General features: G+C 43.5%; 1 protein-coding gene across 3 annotated transcripts in view; it reads left to right on the forward strand.

Annotated features, from left to right (window-relative positions):
• Positions 1 to 19,387, forward strand: part of ZKSCAN1 (zinc finger with KRAB and SCAN domains 1) — a 39,072-nt gene that overhangs the window by 677 nt on the left and 19,008 nt on the right. Inside the window, exons 2-6 of one of the 3 annotated variants that reach the window (XM_024745336.1) lie at positions 7,386 to 7,903; positions 8,154 to 8,307; positions 10,346 to 10,437; positions 10,710 to 10,836; positions 13,132 to 14,103. In XM_024745336.1, the coding sequence (XP_024601104.1) occupies positions 7,478 to 7,903; positions 8,154 to 8,307; positions 10,346 to 10,437; positions 10,710 to 10,836; positions 13,132 to 14,027 (1,695 nt within the window). In that variant the 5' untranslated portion in view covers positions 7,386 to 7,477 and the 3' untranslated portion in view covers positions 14,028 to 14,103. Of the gene's footprint in view, positions 1 to 7,385; positions 7,904 to 8,153; positions 8,308 to 10,345; positions 10,438 to 10,709; positions 10,837 to 13,131; positions 16,249 to 19,387 lie in introns of those variants that run through there. The other 2 variants (XM_024745335.1, XM_024745340.1) reach the window with 2 other exon arrangements.

A 19,387-nucleotide genomic window follows, 5' to 3' on the forward strand; every position in this document is an offset into this window, starting at 1 on the left:
GGTGATTAAAGAGCTTTTGAAACCTAGTCAGAGTGGGTAAAGAAATGATTCGGGTCTAGTAGAGATTATATGTACATCCCACTCTCTTTCAGCTTTATGGACTATTTCGAAGGCTTTTGTAAACGAGCTGTCCGGTAGATGAGGTGGATTTTCCACTCCTGGGTAGTAGTTATTCTGCCTGACTTGGAAGGGGTGAAGAGTGAAAGGAATTTGTGGAAATTGCGCGGGGCCGTTAGGAGACTGATTAACTGAGTGACCTTGGATAAGATAAGACACTTCCGCCAACTCTCAGTTTTGTCATCAATCAAATTAACTAGGTTTTCTCCAAAGGCCCTTCCAACTTTGAGATAATTTGATTTGGTCAATGTAATTGAAAAATTCAGCTACAGTTCAGCCTGACACTGACCCCCTGCCCTCCGTTTCCTGCAGTGGTACTCAATAAGATACTTTCATTATAGAGAGCAGCTGTTACATGGCCTGGGACCAAAGAAAGCATTTATTGTACAGACTATTGCTAGGCGGATTGGAGGTGGTCAGTAAATAGTTGTCGAATTGAATTGTGGAGGATTCATTGTAACCAGTCAACAAAGCCCTGTTACTGTATTTGCCAGCCGTGTGTGGAGAAATAGCTTTATTACTTAGGGAACCATAATGATCATTTGCCCCAGAATGTTTCTCCAAGTTTGTATTGTCTCTGAATTACTATGCACGATGCTTGTTCATTATTTCAGGCAGTTTTCACCAATCTTAAAATACAAACAGGGAAGCTAGCTACTTAATATCATAGTCTTTTGCTGATTCCCTACTTGGTCTAAGCATTTAAATTTTTCCTAACTTTACATTGTATCTAAATACAGATGAGTGTTATGTTAAATGTTACCTTTTCATTCTGAGTATCAGTATTCTTTGGATAGCTAGTTGTCTTTTAAAGGTCGCTTTTTCATGTTTTAAAACATCTTAGAGCTCTGTTCAGAAATGGGTGGGAGGCAGTTTAAACTTTGAAGACTATGCCCTGGAAAAGATACTGGCCTGTTTAGAAAATAGCCTTTGGAATAAACTGAGCTTGTAACTCCAAGCCTTTTTTGTAAGAAAATCTTTCGTATTTACCTTCGGGGAGAACCAGGTACTGGGGGTAATCTTATCTAAATCGGATAGTGTGTCAGAATGGTTTTCAGCTCAAAGGGACCCCAGAGGTAGTTTTCTGCTCCTCTGTTCCCTCCCCCACCCCGCCCCAATTTGACAGATAAGGATACTGGATGTCAGAGAGGTTAAATAACTCACCCAGGGAGGGACTCACTCTTATTCATGGGAGACTAGAATTCAGGTGTTCCACCCTGTGCTACTTTCACTATTACAGGATTTCTCCTGTTGCTTAATCTTTTAAGCAGGCTGAAAATTGGAAAGTATAGTTACATCTCTTAAGTTTATTGAAAAAATTTAAAACACTTCTCTAGTGCCTACTAAATGCCAGAGACTGTTTGAAGTGCTTCATATATGTTAACTCCTGTAATCCTCACAGCAGCTCTGTGAGACAAATACTGTTTTTTAACCCAGAGGAGAAACATCTGTACTTAGAGTAACCTAAAATCAGCTGGTAAGTGGTGATGCAGTTTAGTGAAACTCTTCCACGCCTGTAACTTGAAGGCAACTTTGAATGCTGTATGAATGGGCCAAAAAGAGTAACATTCAGTCAAGTATTTTTTAAAAACTAGTGCTTGCAAAGAGGTCATACTAAGTGGTCTGAGAGGTACAAAGACGCATACTCTTAACAATAGTCCAGTCGAAGAAGATGGCATGAAAAATTAGATTACCAAGAAAGAACTTGAATAGCACATGCTTGGTGGAGACCATTAGGGCATAGAGTTTAGAGAGAGGAGAAAAGATTGTGTGTGCAGATCCCCTGAAACCTAAAATAAAACCCAGCCCTTCCGCCGCTGTTGTGACTTTTCTCCTGCCCAAAGTAGGAGCAGAGAAATGTTGGGGGGGAGGGTACCTGTCAAAATTGGGGGAAGAGGAACTGTGACCGTGCCCTCATCTCTGTCCCTTTAGGTCTCACTTCCTCCTCAGAATCCCTTCCTGTTGAGTCCCACTGAGCCAAGGAGCATGCTGCTCTTCAAAACTGGCTAAGGTGTGGGCACAAAGTAAGATTCCTTTCCTTTAGTCTCCTTAAATGCCTAAGGTGGAGCAGAACTTTCATAAATGAGATTTCTGACACCAGACTAGATGCCGCACTAGCTCTGCTCAGTTGTCTCTTTCGAAGGTCCCACCTGGTTAGAGTTTAGATGATTCCCACTTGCATCTCCTGCTGTGTCTCCTTAGTCACGCAGCTCTCCAGTGAAAACAGTGGATGGCAGGTGAGGCCCATTCCTGAGTGGTCATCCTTCATAGGCCTTCCTCTTCGAAAGAATCCGTGTGTCCACAGAAGCCCTTCCTTACCCCACACGTTGGGACAGAATGAGTTTGGTATGATGGTTGGAGCTTGAGCTGAGGGGTCCCACAGACCTAATTTCAAATCCTCGCTCTGCCATTCAATTGCTCTGTGACCTTGGGTATGTTATTTAACATCTGTAAACCTTAGTTTTGTCATTATACAGTGAGACAACAATGGTACCTACCTCCTGAGGGTGTTGTGTGAAATGCCTGGTACATAGAAATCACTCAGTTAACATTGGTTCTTCCTATAATGCCTACTAGAGAGAGGCCCCTTGAACAGATGAGGGGCAAGTTGCATTTTAGCTTAGCTCTGAAGGATAAGTAGAATTTGAAAAGTCAGAGAAGACTGGGAGGGAAATCCCAGGCATTATCATGGGAGAAAAGGATGGTGTTCAAAATGCAAGACATATTTAGGAAGTACTGAGTAGACTCATTTTGCTGGATGGAAAAGGTTCATGCAGGGGAGGGAGAGAAATTCATGGGAAATGAAGCTTGATGGGGAAACTGGGACCAGGTGCTGGGGAGTATTGACTACAAGGCTCTAGAGTTTTAGGAAGAAGATCTGAGAGCAAGGTGGGAGGTGAACTGCCGGGGGGGTGAAGGCAGGGCACCAAAGAGAGGAAGCTGGCCTCCATGGAGCTAGACAGAAAAATAAGTATGAACAAAGAATTACTTCTCCCTGGTGCCTGGAGACTGAATGCATGTAAGGAGAGAGGAGTCAAGGAAGGTGAGATTCTGCGCCTGAGTGATGAGATGTTCCTTGGCTGTCTGATCACTAATTGCCACTAAAGGCAATAAGACGGCAGGGGGCGCTGTAATGGCTTGAGTTGTTCTTTTTTCTTTTCCTTTTCCTTTTTTTTTTTTTTTTATATTTATTTATTTATTTGGCTGAGCTGGGTCTTAGTTGCGGCATGTGGGATCTAGTTCCCTGACCAGGAATTGAACCCAGGCCCCCTGAATTGGCAGCGTGGAGTCTTAATCACTGGACCACCAGGGAAGCCGCTGAGTTGTTCTTATTTCTTCTGTGCCGTTCAACAGTCTCCCCAGTTCCCTAGAAGATAAGTAAACAAAAGTCCTTGTCCTTGAGGGGCTTAGCTGGGAGGTGGAGATAGGAACTGCAGCTCAAGTAATGATAATACAAGGAGAGTAGAAGTGCCTAAGATAGGAACAGAGAAAGTACCAAGGGTGTTCAAAGGAGGAAGATATCTTATTTAATTCAGAATGTCAGGAGACAGTGTACATCTTGAAGGGTGAGTGAAAATTTGGCCAGTAGAGGTGGGTAAAGGTGGGAGATTGGTCCCAGCAAAGGGGTGAAGATGCAAAGTCACACCCTATGCTTGGGGAACATTAATGGGCCCAATAGGCTGAAACATAGGGGATCACTACTAAGGAAAGTAATGGGAGTGGAAAGGTCGAGTGGGGTGTGTTGTTTGAACACTAATCGGTAGATGTCAGGGATTCATTGACAGTAACTGAGGGGAAGGAGGGAATGCCTAGAAGCATACTTTGGCAATACTAAGTTGACCTTGGTATGTTGTTCGTATTAGAAAGGGGAGAAATGGATGCTAGAGAAAATGTATGGAGCTAAGGCCCTAGTCTTGGCAGGAGATGTGGAGCCTGGATTAGGATGGTGGAAGACAGTTCTGGGAGGCATAGCTGGAAAAGATAGTCTTGCTTTCCACTTTTCAGAATGAAATAAAGAGAATAAGCCTTACAGGAATTATTCAGCCTCCAGCTGGGAGAAAGCTAGCCAAAGGAGTGATCTCTTGGACTCTCTACTCATTGCCTCTTCCTCTCTGGGTCCCAGCTCCAGGGGGGCTGTTTCCTGGAAGCTGCCTTGTAGCTGTCAGTCACTCCTCAGGGCTTCTCCAGCACTCAGGTTGTAACCTCCTTAGAACTGTTGGCACATCTGCTTTGTACTGTAATTATTTGTGTAAAAATAGGAATGGTGCTTCTCATCTTTTTATTCCCCTCAGTCTAGCAGGACACTTTGCATACTGTAGATTGCAGAAATGGTTAGGAAATCGAATACTCATAACTGTAAGGACTTTCCAGGTAAAGCTGCTCTGAAGTTAAAAAACAAAATATATTTCCTGCAGCAAGGTGGGTGGAGTGCAAAACAGGTCTGAAGGAGTGGATGGGAAGGGCTAGAAGATGGTTTGCAACAGGACTTTTACCAGTTTAAAATCATTGGAGAAATGACTTAATTCCCACATTGTTTTTACATTTATGTAGTAAGCCTTTTTGAATGTAATATTCTTTATTGTTATTATAGACTGCTATTTTAATAAGGATTTCTGGTTTTCATTAAGGACCAAAGTAAGAGAAAAAAAAACTAATCCTGTGATAAATCTCAGATTAAAATCATATTCTTTGCGATTAGAACAGTCATCTCCAAACTTTTCTGGTCACACGTTCCTGTCAGTAAAAACTATTTAGAAAAATTATATACATGTACCAGTGTTTTGTATAATTAAAAAAATACATTAAGTTGTGCTATTCTAGAAAAAAATTTGTGCTTTCAATGTACATGATCCTTTTTCCATCAAAATTACTAATAATTTTTCAGTGAGAGCCATGTAATTAAAAATACTTTGCTAGTTTAAAACTCTTGGCTTATCTCTTTGTTATAGAACAATTGGATGCTCTGTCTCTAAAAGTTGAATTTGATGCTTAATTTTGATGGCCGTAGAGGTGGAAAAAAACAGATGCTTCACGAAGATTTGTCAGTTCAGATGGAAGCAACACACTGTTGCCTCTGCTTAGCAACTCATGATTGATCCTATCCACCAACCATGTTAAATTTTTGTTCTTGAAATTCAGCTACGTTCTCACTTATCGGTTGACTTCTTAAGTTTGATTTAGTTCCACATTTGTTTTTACCTTCTGACCTGGCTGAGTTAAAAATTGCTGTGCAGGGCTTCCCTGGTGGCGCAGTGGTTGAGAGTCCGCCTGCCGATGCAGGGGACATGGGTTCGTTCCCCGGTCCGGGAAGAGCCCACATGCCGCGGAGCGGCTGGGCCCGTGAGCCATGGCCGCTGAGCCTGCACGTCCGGAGCCTGTGCTCCGCAACGGGAGAGGCCACAACAGTGAGAGGCCCACGTACCGCAAAAAATAAAAAAATTTAAAAAAAAATTAAAAATTGCTGTGCAGTTTTCTTGTTTGTGTGTATTTGCATCGTTAGTATTTCCCTAATTGTAGTTTCTCTGAAAGAATCTTTAAAGCTGCTTGTCTCTCTTTTTTTTGAGATGTAATTGATATGTAACATTATATTGGTTTCAGGTGTACAACATAATGATTCAATATTTGTGTATATTCCAAAGTGATCACCACAGTAAGTCTGGTTAACATCTGTCACCATAGTTACATTTTCATTTTTTCATTCTTCTTTTTATTTTATTATTTATTTTTGGCTGTGTTGGGTCTTCATTGCTGCACACAGGCTTCCTCTAGTTACAGCGAGCGGGGGCTACTCTTCGGTGCGGTGCACAGACTTCTCATTGCGGTGGCTTCTCTTGTTGTGGAGCACGGGCTCTAGGAGCACAGGCTGTGGTAGTTGTGGCACACAGGCTCAGTATTTGTGGCTCACGGGCTCTAGAGCACAGGCTCAGTAGTTGTGGCGCACGGGCTTAGTTGCTCCAAGGCACGTGGGATCTTCCCGGACCAGGGCTTGAACCCATGTCCCCTGCATTGGCAGGCAGATTCTTAACCACTTTGCCCCCAGGGAAGCCCCTACATTTTATTTTCTTCTGATGAGAATTTTTAAGAACGACGCTCAGCAGCTGTCAAATATGCAGGACAGTATTACTGTTAGCTGTAGTCACCATGCTGTACATTACGTCCCCAGCACTTAACTTATTTTATAACTGGAAGTTTGTGTCATTTGACCCATTTTGCTCACACCCCCACACACACTTGTCTCATGTGTGACATGTGGCAGTTCAGCATTTAGACCAAGTGAGTTTGGTAGTGTCCATTTGTACATTAAATATGGTTTATTTTTTCTCACTTTTAAAATATAAATAGACATTTTGATATTTTCTTTCTCTGTCCAGAGTGGATTATCTCGTACTGACCAAGGCACCTATAAAAATAATAGAAATAGCTAGACGGTGGGTTAGTAAGTCCTGGCCTTCACGTTTGGCTTGAGTGTTGACTCTGCTAGGTAGGTAGCCTCCTGCTCCTGAGCGAGTCGTCCGAGCCGCAGTCGTGTCATCTGTGAGATGGTGCTCCAAGGGTGTTGTGGGAGGGGGTAAGATGGCTAGCGTGCTGCTGAAGCGGGTGCCTGGCACCCCACTGACATTCCGCTCTCACTGGGCTTAGCGTGTAAACACATGATGTCATAGCATGATGTCATAGCCTGCCCTGCTGGAGGGACGGTGCTCAGGCAAACACCCTGAGGGGGGAATTTGCCAGTTGGAAGTTTGTTTGCAAACCTTAATATCTAGAGTGACAGGGAAAACAGTGTGGCTCTGGAGGCTTTTTTTTTCCCCCTTTGCTATTCAGAGGCATTTTTAAAAATTAATTAATTTATTTTTTGGCTGTGTCAGATCTTCATTGCTGTGCACAGGCTTTCTCTAGTTGCGGCGAGCGGGGGCTACTCTTTGTTGCTGTGCGCGGGCTTCTCATCACGGTGGCTTCTCTTGTTGTGGATCACAGGCTCTTAGGTACGTGGGCTTCAGCAGTTGCACGTGGGCTCAGTAGTTGTAGCTCACGGGCTCAGTAGTTATGGTGCACGGGCTTATTTGCTCCACGGCATGTGGGATCTTCCCAGACCAGGGCTCGAACCCATGTCCCCTGTGTTGGCAGGCGGATTCTTAACCACTGCACCATCAGGGAAGCCCCCAGAGGCATTTTTAATGCCTTGATGTGTAGCCTTGTATGAAATATTAACAGCACAGGTCACTTTTCATAAAGGTACCAATACCTTTTTTTTTTTTTTACTCCTTCAGGAATAGTACAGAAACAGATATCAGAAAACATTTCCCAGGACAGAAAGGAGAGCACAGACCCTGTTTGGATCAAGTCAGGTCCCTGAGCCTGAATGATGACTGCTGAGTCAAGGGAAGCCACCGGTCTGTCCCCCCACGCTGCCCAGGAGAAGGACGGCATCGTGATAGTGAAGGTCGAAGAGGAGGATGAGGAAGAGCACGTGTGGGGGCAGGACACCAGTCTGCAGGAGTCTCCTCCTCCTGACCCGGAGATCTTCCGCCAGCGGTTCAGGCACTTCTGTTACCAGAACACTTTTGGGCCTCGAGAGGCCCTGAGTCGACTGAAGGAACTTTGTCACCAGTGGCTGCGACCAGAGATAAACACCAAGGAGCAGATCCTGGAGCTGCTGGTGCTGGAGCAGTTCCTTTCCATTCTGCCCAAGGAGCTCCAAGTCTGGCTGCAGGAATACCGTCCCGATAGTGGAGAGGAGGCTGTGACCCTTCTGGAAGATCTGGAGCTGGATTTATCAGGACAGCAGGTAAGAAGAGGGGAAACCTGTCATGTGTGAGCAGCACGTGGACTTTGAGACTGAAGCAGAGAGAAAGTTACTGACTTAAAGTTTGTATTAATAGTCCTTGTGGTGCTTTGATCCTCTTCTGCTTGGATATTAAAAAGTATTCTGGCCCTGTCCTTCCTGCAGCCACTGGTATATTTACTGTCTTTTTTCACTTGTTTAAATTCCTGTTTAAAAAGTGATTTACCCACAAGCCCACCCTGTTTGTCCTTAGGTCCCAGGTCAAGTTCATGGACCTGAGATGCTCGCAAGGGGGATGGTGCCTCTGGATCCAGTACAGGAGTCCTCGAGCTTTGACCTTCCTCATGAGGCCACCCAGTCCCATTTCAAGCATTCATCTCGGAAACCCCGCCTCTTACAACCACGGGGTAAGAAGCAAGGTTTCACATGGGGGGAAAGAAGCAAGCTATTCAGGATGGGAGTGTCCTCTCCTCTCTGTGTTGCTAAATGCCTGTAATAGAGAAACATGTTTATTTCTATTGTCGTTATTACTAAATATCAGAGGAAATATAACTTACAGACCAATTTCAGGAGTTAAATAATGTTACCAAGGAGGTAAGTGAAATGTGCATAATGAACTTGGGTGGACATTATATTATTTGTTGAATTGTTAGTATTCTGGATGTCTAGCAGGTTTTTTTGTTTTTACAGGAAAGTCCTAGGAAGAGATGAAATATAGCCAACACCCTAGTATGTCATAAATTATCTTTAAAAGGATCATTTATCAATTCATTTTATTTAAAATGTATAAAATACTGTGTAACATCACTCTATTTCTAGGTTACTTTCAAAAATTCCAAAGAATGGGAAAAGGATGGAAAAAATATTTTGGTTTTGGTTGAGGAACATGAGGCAAAAAAAAATCACTTCAGGGTCATATAAATAAAAATCAGTTGAATTTTTTTTCCTTTGAGGGACATATTAACAATATTTTTATCCAATTTTAAAATCAAAGTTGATACCTAGAATATCAGTAAAAGAAAAAAAAAATAACATGCTAAAAGTATGGTTGTTCAGCAAGAGTTGACAAAGGCACAGTCCTTAACCAGTGTGTTTATTTATGATGACATTCAGGGTAGGAATATTAGAGCTTAAGGAAGTCTTGTCTGCCATGCATTCTGCAAGATAGCCAGCACTCGTAAGCTGGAGAAAGCCTTGTGAGCCAACCAGTGCGCTGTGATGTTTATCCACCACTGTCCACCCAGTCCCGTTAGGTCCTCGTAGGGTTTGTGAGCTCTCTCCACACTCCACCAGGTGAAGTCAGGAAACGGAGGAGGATCTTTGTGGTTTTAAGTGCCAGATTAGGGCTGATTCAGGTTACCAGAGTAACAGCTTTCCAGACCCTGGAACATACAGTTGTTACGTCGTAAACAGTCCTTGAAGGAATTGAGGCATATGCACTTATTCTCAGTTTCTCTTTGTGCTGCTCATCTTCCAGAGCATTTCCTAACTCTCAGAGGGTTAAAGTGCTAGGTACTTGATCTTTTTCTACATTTTGCTTTAGCTTATATTATTGCTGTATATTCTGAAATAGTTACAAGATTTACTAATTCCGTTTCGAATTAGTTTTTCGAGTATCTTTGCAGCACAGTAACATCATCTGTTCACCAGTAACATTTGTAAATCTAACATTACTTGGCAAGGGAGGATTTTGATTTTGCCGTTTAAAATTTTTCCAGTTTTTCTTGCACGTCGCAGTTGATGTGACCCTATATTGTAGACGTCTTTTATTAGATGAGTGTCAACCCAGACCCTTATACATTTGTAAATGTCTCATTGACATTCGAACCATGTGTGTGTTTTATCCAAAAACTGTGGCTAAGTGAGGGAGAAAAGTAGAGGGACAAAAAATGGCTGAAACTTACCCAGAAGTAAGAAGAGCCCCTTCCTTCTCTGTGTTTCAAGATATTACTACTAAAGATTTTTAAAACTGTTGCATTTTCCACAACTGAATGGGATTCTGAAGTCCTGATATACTGTTTGTTGGACTGGAGAAAATTAAATTATGAGCCAGACTTGAATGTGGGCTGAGTGTTACCTACTTCTGTGGCTGAGAGTAGGAACCCGGGTTATAGTTCTGGCTCTGCCCTCTTAACAGGATGATGTTAGGCAAGTTGTTTACCCTCTCGGGGCCTCGGTTTCCCCTTCTTTAAAAATGAAGGAGTTGGACCAGGTGATTTTAAGGGCCCTTTTATGACTCCTTGTTACTCCTGCTTAAGAACAGAGGTCTTGGGAAGACACAGATCGTGCCTTTTCTTTCTTACATTCTCTGTAGTTCTCAGTTCTGTAGTTAAACACTGAACATTGGGCATGCTGGTACAGGAAAGAGGGTGCCCCTGGGCCCTTCTTTGAAGGGAGGCCCAGAGCAGAGCTGGCTTCACTCACAGCTCCTTTCTCCTCCCTCAGCTCTCCCTGCCACCCACGTTCCTGCCCCTCATCACGAGGGGGGTCCCAGAGACCAGGCGATGGCATCTGCACTGTTCTCGGCAGATCCCCAGGTGAGCTGTGGGCCCCTCTGCCCTCCCGAGTCCCTCGCATCTGCCTCTTCCTGGAGCTCTTTCAGCGTTCTTCACCAGGACACTGGCTCTTGACGTCCCTGCCCACAGAGTAGCTCCACTCCCACCTGTCCACTAGAGCCTGGCGTGGTCACCTTTTCTTTCCCAGCATCCTGTAGGTTTGCAGTCACCTCCGTCCCTGACTCCAGGTTCGGGCAGTGGGACTGTCCCTGGACTTTGGGAGAACTGAGTGTGGGGATCTCGTGTTATTTCAGGCAATGGTGAAGATCGAGGACATGGCCGTGTCCCTCATCCTGGAGGAATGGGGATGTCAGAACCTGGCTCGGAGGAATCTGAATAGGGACACCAGGGAGGAGAATTATGGGAACGTGATTTCCCAGGGTAAGATGGTTGCAGGATTATTGTCTGATAAGATTGTATTGCCTCTTTTTCTGTTAGTTCTGGGATCTCTGATGTGGTAGAGACTACTGAGCCCGTTTCTTCAGACCAGATAGAGAACAATTTGAGTTTCTTTAATCCCAAAAGCCTGGTACTGGGACTTCCTGATTCCAGGTGGATTTTTTACCTCTAGGTAGTTTTTGCTGTTTGAAAGCAGAAATACTTTTATGTTCTGAATCCCCACCTCTTCAACTACTCTGTCACCATTGAGGATTCTGCTTCATTCCCTGTGGATACAACTAAGTGCTTTTGTCAGGGGGAGTGTCTGTATTTCCTATTATAGAGGGCCAGGTGAGAATTGATCATCAGTCTAATCCTAACCTGGGACCATGTTCCTGAACCTACACTGCATCCTGCCATGGGCTTTCAGTCTTGCATCCTGTGAGCGCTGCTCCACGACAGTTCTGTATAATTCCATGAACTTGCACCTGTACCTCCCTTATGGTCAGGATTCCCAGATTCCAAACCTAATGGTGATCTTCTGTGAAGAGCTCTGGCTCCTGAGTGTGTAGTAAGAACAAAGAAGTTCTAAGAGGCATCAACCAGATAAGACAAGGTGACACAGTTGACAAACAGTCCCATTTGTCTCCATTAGGTCTTAACCCCTGGGAGATAGTACTGCAGGAAGCTCTCAGATCAGTCCTGTCATAGGGAAGGCCACTTCCTAAGACTTCTGCCTGGGGAGGGCAGTGGTAGGGTGAATGAAGGGAAGTTATGAAGAATGGATGTTAATACAGAAACCTCAAGTTTTGTTTTGAACCATAGGGATAACTGGGGTTTGTTGTTTCTTAGTACTTGCTCTTTGGACGAGGTGAAAATTAAGCCAAAAAACTGATCTCTGTTTGTGAGCCGGGTAGTACCCACCCCTTGCTAACTTAAAGCAAAACAAAACATTGGGAACAGCCGGGGAACTATCCAGATCATCAAGGACCTAGGCTTGGAATTCAAAAGAAGTAGACCAGTTTCCTCTTCCTTATGATCAGGTCAGTATTTATGGTGATTTCATCACTCAAGTCAGGGCTTAGGTACTCAGCTCCTTCAGCGATTGCGTTGAGATAGTGCATACTCACGTGGAAAGGTTTCTTAAGGCCAAGTAAATAAAGAATAGATTTGGGAGAGTTTGTTTTTTTCCTAGACAAATGTAAACATATATAAAATAGTGTTTTTGTACTGAGCAATTTTTAGTCTATACTTAACAGGGTGGCACACAGAATGTAGCAGTCCACAATAAGAATATATTCCAGTGTTTTAACAGGCAGATTGCTAAAATCAGAGGATCAGCTCTGCATTCGTAAGATCTTGTCTTATATTACATCCTTTGTGGGCTGTCTCCGGAATTGTTTTCAGTCTCTTTGTTCTCAGTAGTTCTCAGTCGTTTGTCAGTGCAGGTTTCAGTTACATGTACTAATGCCCCAACCAGCTTCTTCACCTTCATCCCTGTTGCTTGAGCACTGTCAGCTCTGTGCTGCTCTCCCTGGTGGAGAGAAACTAGTTTCTGTGTCTCAAGGTCTGCGTAACCTGCCAGGTTCAGCGCTCCTTGTTTTGCCTGTTAACTATCACCTTGTCAATAAAAATCTCACAGAATTGGCAGAGTATTTGCTTTTTTTTAATTAATTGCATTCCTTTCTTTCTGGTAATACCACTTAATCATTTTCTAGGAAATATCTGTCCGTTCTCTCTTTTTTTTAACTCATAAATTCTTAATTAGAACTGGAACATCATTTTTTTTTTAATTTTTTTTTTTAGCCTCACAGCATGTGGGCTCTTAGTTCCCCAACCAGGGATTGAAGCCGCCCCCCCCTGCATTGGAAGCACGGGGTCTTAACCACTGGGCCACCGGGGAAGTCCCTGGACCATGATTTTTTTAATGTGTATTTATTCTTTCAGATTAATTACTGGGTGACCAAATTATAGAACCATGAGTTGTGACCTCTTACGTTCCTTAATTCCTCACCCCTTCCTTCTTTCCTCGCCTGTTCTGTTCCCTCTGCTCGCTCCCAGCCTCTCTGCACGTGCCCTCCATTGTCCTTTCCACATTTCGCCTGCCCTCTCATTTCCCAGTTCTACTCCCTGTTGTCCCTAGGTTTTTTCCCTTTTCTTCCTACTATTTTATCTCCAGTTAATATTGTGAGGTCATTTTGCAGGCAGGTAGAAGCTTCCTGGAAAACAGTGTCACTTGAGTAACCCACATATTCAAAAGAAAAAGATGCTATTTGTATTTTTTATTTATTGTGTCAGGTTGTGAAAACAGGAATGAGAATGAGGAGTCCACCTCAAAGGCTGAAATTGCAGAAGACTCAGCATCACATGGGGAGACCACAGGAAAATTCCAGAAAGATTTTGGAGAAAAACGTGACCAGCAGGGCAGAGTAGTAGAAAGGCAGCAGAGAAACCCTGAGGAGAAAACTGGAAAAGAAAAGAGAGATCCAGGGCCAGCTACAGTCAAGGAAAAAAAAAACCCCAGCACAGGAGAGCGAGGTCCAAGGGAAAAGGGTAAAGGACTGGGGAGAAGTTTCAGTCTGAGCTCAAACTTCAACACCCCTGAAGAAGTTCCGACAGGAGCGAAGTCCCACAGATGTGATGAATGTGGTAAATGCTTCACAAGGAGTTCAAGCCTTATTCGCCATAAAATAATCCACACCGGAGAAAAGCCCTATGAATGTAGTGAGTGTGGGAAAGCCTTCAGTCTTAACTCAAACCTTGTCCTGCATCAGCGAATCCACACAGGAGAGAAGCCTCATGAATGTAACGAGTGTGGCAAAGCCTTCAGTCACAGTTCAAATCTCATTCTGCATCAGCGGATCCACTCTGGGGAGAAACCCTACGAATGTAACGAGTGTGGGAAGGCCTTCAGCCAGAGCTCAGACCTCACTAAGCATCAGAGGATCCACACGGGGGAAAAGCCCTATGAATGTAGTGAATGTGGAAAAGCTTTCAACCGAAACTCATACCTTATTTTGCATCGGAGAATTCACACCCGAGAAAAGCCCTATAAGTGCACGAAGTGCGGCAAGGCCTTCACCCGGAGCTCGACCCTCACTCTGCATCACAGAATCCACACCAGAGAGCGAGCCTCTGAGTACAGCCCTGCCTCCCTCGATGCTTTCGGAGCATTCCTGAAAAGCTGTGTGTAAAGCGAGAATTTGTCAATAAGCCATTTCCCCTTTTCGTTTCTAAAATTATTTCAGAGATGTGTGCCCATGGAGGGGGAAAAAAAGCCTCAACAGGTTAAAAAAAAAAAATCACACTTATGGATCCTTACAGGTACATCAGCAGTGTTCTGCCTTTGCCTAGTCTGTGGGCATGTAATTCTTCCACAGCCCCTGCAGGAAAATGCGACTCACAGGGATGGATAATCCACATGCTATTTCCACACAGGATAGAAGCACACACACAGGAAAATGTCAAGCTTTTCAGTAATGAGGAGACCTTTAAGGCACTCTTGAACTCTCCGCAACCACAGTACATAATTGAAAGACTAAGATCGGCTCTGTGAAAATGACACTGAGGTTCAAAACCTGCTTGCCGCAAACACGCCCTACTTGGCCAACGTCTTGCTGAACCTTATTTCTCAAAAAAGAGGGACAGTTTGAACAAAAACTACATCGGCACATGCTGCTCAAAACTAGTTGTATATATACGGTAAGTTCTGTACAGTCGCTGGTAGCCTACCAAAGCTATAGAAATCTAGGACTGCGCTGTCAGTATCAAACCAAAGATTTCTATCTCTTCCTGAAAGAGAGGGCACTCGCACCAGTCTACAGTTCCAAAGGACGGCTGCAGATGTAGATGGTTCCCTCCTCATGACTGAGACAAATCTTACTGAAATGGCAACCGTGATTCAAAACACTTCTCTCCCTTCGCGAAATCCCCGAATTCCCTAAAGCACTATCGCACTCCTAACTGCGTTTCTCCACAGGTTAGCACTTGATTGCATACTGTCTTTGAATCTTTTGTTGTTCCGTGTGTGAAAGTTTTCATCACTCCCCAAAAGAGATGCTTCTCTCGTCGGGGGATATATTTATATCCCCGACAGCCCTGGACACAGTGCGGACCACATGAGAAGTGCTCATTAGGCCTGACTTCTAGCAGGATTTGTACATTCGTGACAAGGCCTGTGAGTCACGAGGACCTGAAATACGGTAGCGTGGCCCAGCTTGTGAGCCCGAGGCGTGGCTAAAGCTCTAGGGTCGCATGCTATTTTTGTCCTAAATATAAACGAAGGGTGCTGGTCAGCCGCCAGCATAGACTATCTAGACACGGATCAGAGAGTAAATACCATGAAATGTCAAATGACTTTGTCGTCATCCGTCATCTTAACAATGTGAACACTTACTAAGGCAAAGATGGCAAAGACCTTAACCAGAACTTCTTCAGTCAACTGCTGAACAACCTGATGATTTGGGCACTTTCTGAATCATTTGTAACTTTAAAGTTCAAAAGATGTGATTTCTGTTGCTTTTCAGAAAAAGGAACATTGGAGGGAGCACTTTTTTCCCCACACCTTCCAGAAACTTCTAAAAGACATTTGAGATCGTTAGCTGGCAATTACTAAATGTCTGTTGCTCTGGGAAGCTCACCAACATGCTGAGATGTGGCTGGTCGTATTGTAGTCATACCGCACAATGTCTTTTCTGTTTCTCATCACTAGAGACTGAGGTGAGGTTATGAAACTTTGACCTTTCCCATCATCTGTGCAGAAGGATGCATTAGCTGCTGTGTGGAAGCCAGCGACAGACCATTTTCAGATGCGCACACAAGAGACCCAAGCAGCGTGGGTCACATAGGAAGTCATCAGGGCCTTGGGTAGAGGTAACTGCTCGTGAGAGCGTGCAAATGATTGTAGACAGCCCTGCAGGGACTTAGAAACAGACTAAGAACACACCTGAAGACTAGCCCCATAATGGGAGACCCTTCACATAGAGTTTGAGATTTTCTGTCAAGAACTAAAACTGTCACTCGTCACTGGTTTGCTAGCCAGCAACCCAAGCCTGTAAGACAGTGTCACTTCACGGGGAACCATGCAAGTGGGGGCAGCTGTGGCCTCAGCTCCGGGCCAAACAGCACTTTTTCTCTGGCCTCTCTCTATAACTTGGAGCAACTTCCAGCTTCCCAGTAGCTCCTAAGCAGTTGCATCAGTGTTGCCTGGGGGAACTTTAAGGAAGTCAGCTGGTGACCAGAGTATTCTATCCATCCAATTTAAGAAAAACAGGAGAGATACTCCAGAAGAGCACATCTAAATAACTTTTTATAGTAAGGGAAGGTAGAAGAAATGCTTTTAGGAATTTTCTTCAAAGAGTGAGACATGGTGGTCGCATAGAAAATTGCTGATGCTTTTGAGCAAAGACTTTTGCTGCCAGGAAGAGAGAAATGCTTTTAGGAATTTTCTTCAAAGAGTGAGACATAGTGGTGGTCGCATAGAAAATTGCTGATGCTTTTGAGCAAAGACTTTTGCTGCCAGGAAGCAACTGAAAGCAGCGAGGTGCTTAACTCCAGACACCGATCGAAGCACCGACTGTTGTGAAGAGGGAAAGAACACTGGTCAAGTCCACCCACACTGGCTTTTTTATGCGGACATGATTCAGCCATCATTTCTTTTTAATGGAAGTTAACTATAACCTGTGCCCCACATTTAATTCCCATTTCCTGGGACGTCGTACTGACTGTGGGATGGCCATGGGCGTTGCTCCAGATCTTCAGCAGATGGATTCCTTGAAGCAGCTATTTGAAGACAAGCTTTCTGAAGAAAACCGGCTACCACTGTTTATTAAAACCATCTGCATTGCATTCATTTATCAGCTCTTCAGCGCAAAGTGTAATAGAGTCATGGCCCAAAAGGCTTACGACATCTAAATTAGTGCTCAGGGTAGTCATTTGAAAGTTCTCGACTGGCTGAAGTATGTTAACAGTTTAAGTACTCTAGTTAACTGTTAGCATGCTAGTTGACCCAGTGGAAATTTTTGAGGGGTTTTTAAAAATGTAACTTAACCTTGCCAGGAAGAGAAGTAAAAGTCTTAAAGTTGTGGGGCATTTGTTTCTACTTCATCCTGGCAGGCAAGGCTAAAGCCTAAGACTACAGACGTATGAGGCATCTTGATATGGAAGGCACTTAGTATTTTATTAAAGGCATAAAAGTGAAACTGTGCTAAATATGTACAGAGAGGTTGACACGTTTGATACCTAAGACGATTCACATCTTACCTGGCGTCGGAGAAGTCATCCCAGGAAGGAACCTCTTGAATGTGATAAATATGGCAAAGCCTTTAATCACATCTCAGCCCTTAGCATCAGAAAGCTCACACTGTAAATAAACATTATTAATATTATATGTGAGGAAAACTTTCATGTGTAGCACTCATTGCTTTGGACAGAAAGTGAATTCCGTCAGTATGTTCCAATCATGTACTGAATTTCAGAAACACTGCAGAGGAAGCTCAGTCTTAACTCCAGAGGATCCACAGAAGAAGAAAAAAAAAATGTGGGGAAATGCTAAAGAAATAGCAAAATGTACAACTTCTGACAAAAATTGTTAATGTTGGGTACTTCTATATATTTTGTATGACCATAATGTCAGTGTCTGTGTTTTGTACCTCCAGCCCCTGTTGTTATTCTGTATATTCCCTGTAAACAGATAACGTATTTTTATTTTAATCTATTTGACAGAACACATCACTCCAAAAGAGCAAAGTTTTGGAGTAGTGAAGAAGTTGATGTGGTCATAGACAAAAAGTCAGTTCACAGAACTGAGGAAGGGGAAAACGAGAAGAAAAACTTCATAGTTTGGTGCTTATCAAGTCAAGAGCTTAGGAGATGAGTGGAATTGCTAGGAGAGACAGGCGACTAGGGCAGTAAAATGGAACAGTTCTAGAAACATCGGCAGCTTCCTGAGAGTGTTCTCTTCAAAGCCAGGAAGTTGACCGCTTAGCTGCCAGATCACCATTTCAAGCAAGTAGAATGGGTTCTCTGAGCTTGTCGGGGGAGAAAGAAGGTCTGACCCCGTCAATCAAGAAGAGGGCATGTCCTGGGAGGGCCAGTGGGGCCACTTACCTTGACCCCATGGTGTGAAGCATGGTCCTGTTTCCTCCACTAACTCTTAAATTTCTGTGTTTAGAAAACTTGGGATAGGAAAACACCAGGATGGGCTCTTCCCTGGAAAACAGACACACAGGCATCCAGTCCCTGGGATTGCAGGAAGGCTTGAGAAGCATTTTGCAATATTCCTGTCTCAGCTGTCTCCTGTGTACCCTCCTTGCTCCCACTCACTTCCCCTGGCCTGTGATTATTAGGAGAGGGGCTTGTGATGATTCATAGCTAGGAAAGAACTTTTTTCTAATTTTTATCCTAGAGTTGATCACCTTTTATTGCAGGGTCTCGGCGTCCTCATCTAAAGCTAGCTAACCAGGTTCATCCTACCATCCTCATGGAAGAGTCATCGTGTGAATTGGAGTAACAGTATTAAAATGTAGTCACACAGTGACAGCAGTACTTATCAGCGGAGCCATGTGTTTGTGGGTCCCACTCTGCACAGCTTCTCAAATACTGATGAGGGGGCTGTGGTTCCCCAGCTGGGAAACCACGTGAAGGTCTGCAGATTGCAAAGTGAAACGTAGAATCAGAGAAAAGGAAATTAAGTGGTATAAATAGATCTTTTCCTAAAAGAGTAGATTTTTATTTCAACTACTACTGGAGAATATAATAAAAAGTATTATTTGAAAAGTTTCCCTAACATTTAGGTTTCATTTTTAGAATGGACACACTACTGTACATTGAAAAGTAGTTATTTATTTTGCTATTCAAATTAATTTTTTATTATATCTAAAAATGAAATCTGTTTTACTTTTCAGAGCTTTGTAAAACAAACTTGAAGTTATAGGGAGGTAAGCCATCTCCAATTCTGCAGGTCAAACAAAAGTTTGGGAACTGTTTTGGACATCTCATAATACAGAATGTCTTAACATGAGAACTTAGTTTCATATTGTCTGGTTCTGTTTAACAGTGGATACCACAAACCTCATGTTTTTCTCTTATCCTAAAACAGTGGAAGGTAAAGAGTGGGCATTAGGTTGACTTCTGAACAATGGTCTGCTGTTATTTTAACAGGTTTTTTGTTTTGTTTTTCTTTTAATCGTTGAGATTCTCACCTCCATTTACTAAAGAATCATGACTCACTTCAAATTACATAGTAATCAGAAAAGTTAATTGGTCTTAAAATTAAATTTTCTCCCTTCAGCAAGCACTCATTAAGCAGCCAGGCTGAGTGCATTAAGATACAAAGAGTAAGTTCTGTGAGGGATTGAAAGGTGATGCTGAAACTGGGATTTCATTCCAGTTTCAGATGCGGGTTTCAAGTTCCTTTGGTCCAGGGAAGGGACCGGGCAGCTGCCCGAGTCGCTATTGTTTAGTCTCCCGACAAGGTCAGGTTTGCTAGGAAGGAGAGTGCGGGGGGAGGGTTGTAGGGGCCAGACTCGCAGCTGCAGAAGAGTGGTGAGGGAGC

This window comes from Neophocaena asiaeorientalis, unplaced genomic scaffold (genome assembly GCF_003031525.2).
Source record: "Neophocaena asiaeorientalis asiaeorientalis breed wild unplaced genomic scaffold, Neophocaena_asiaeorientalis_V1.1 scaffold461, whole genome shotgun sequence".
Taxonomy (NCBI): Eukaryota; Metazoa; Chordata; class Mammalia; order Artiodactyla; family Phocoenidae; genus Neophocaena; species Neophocaena asiaeorientalis.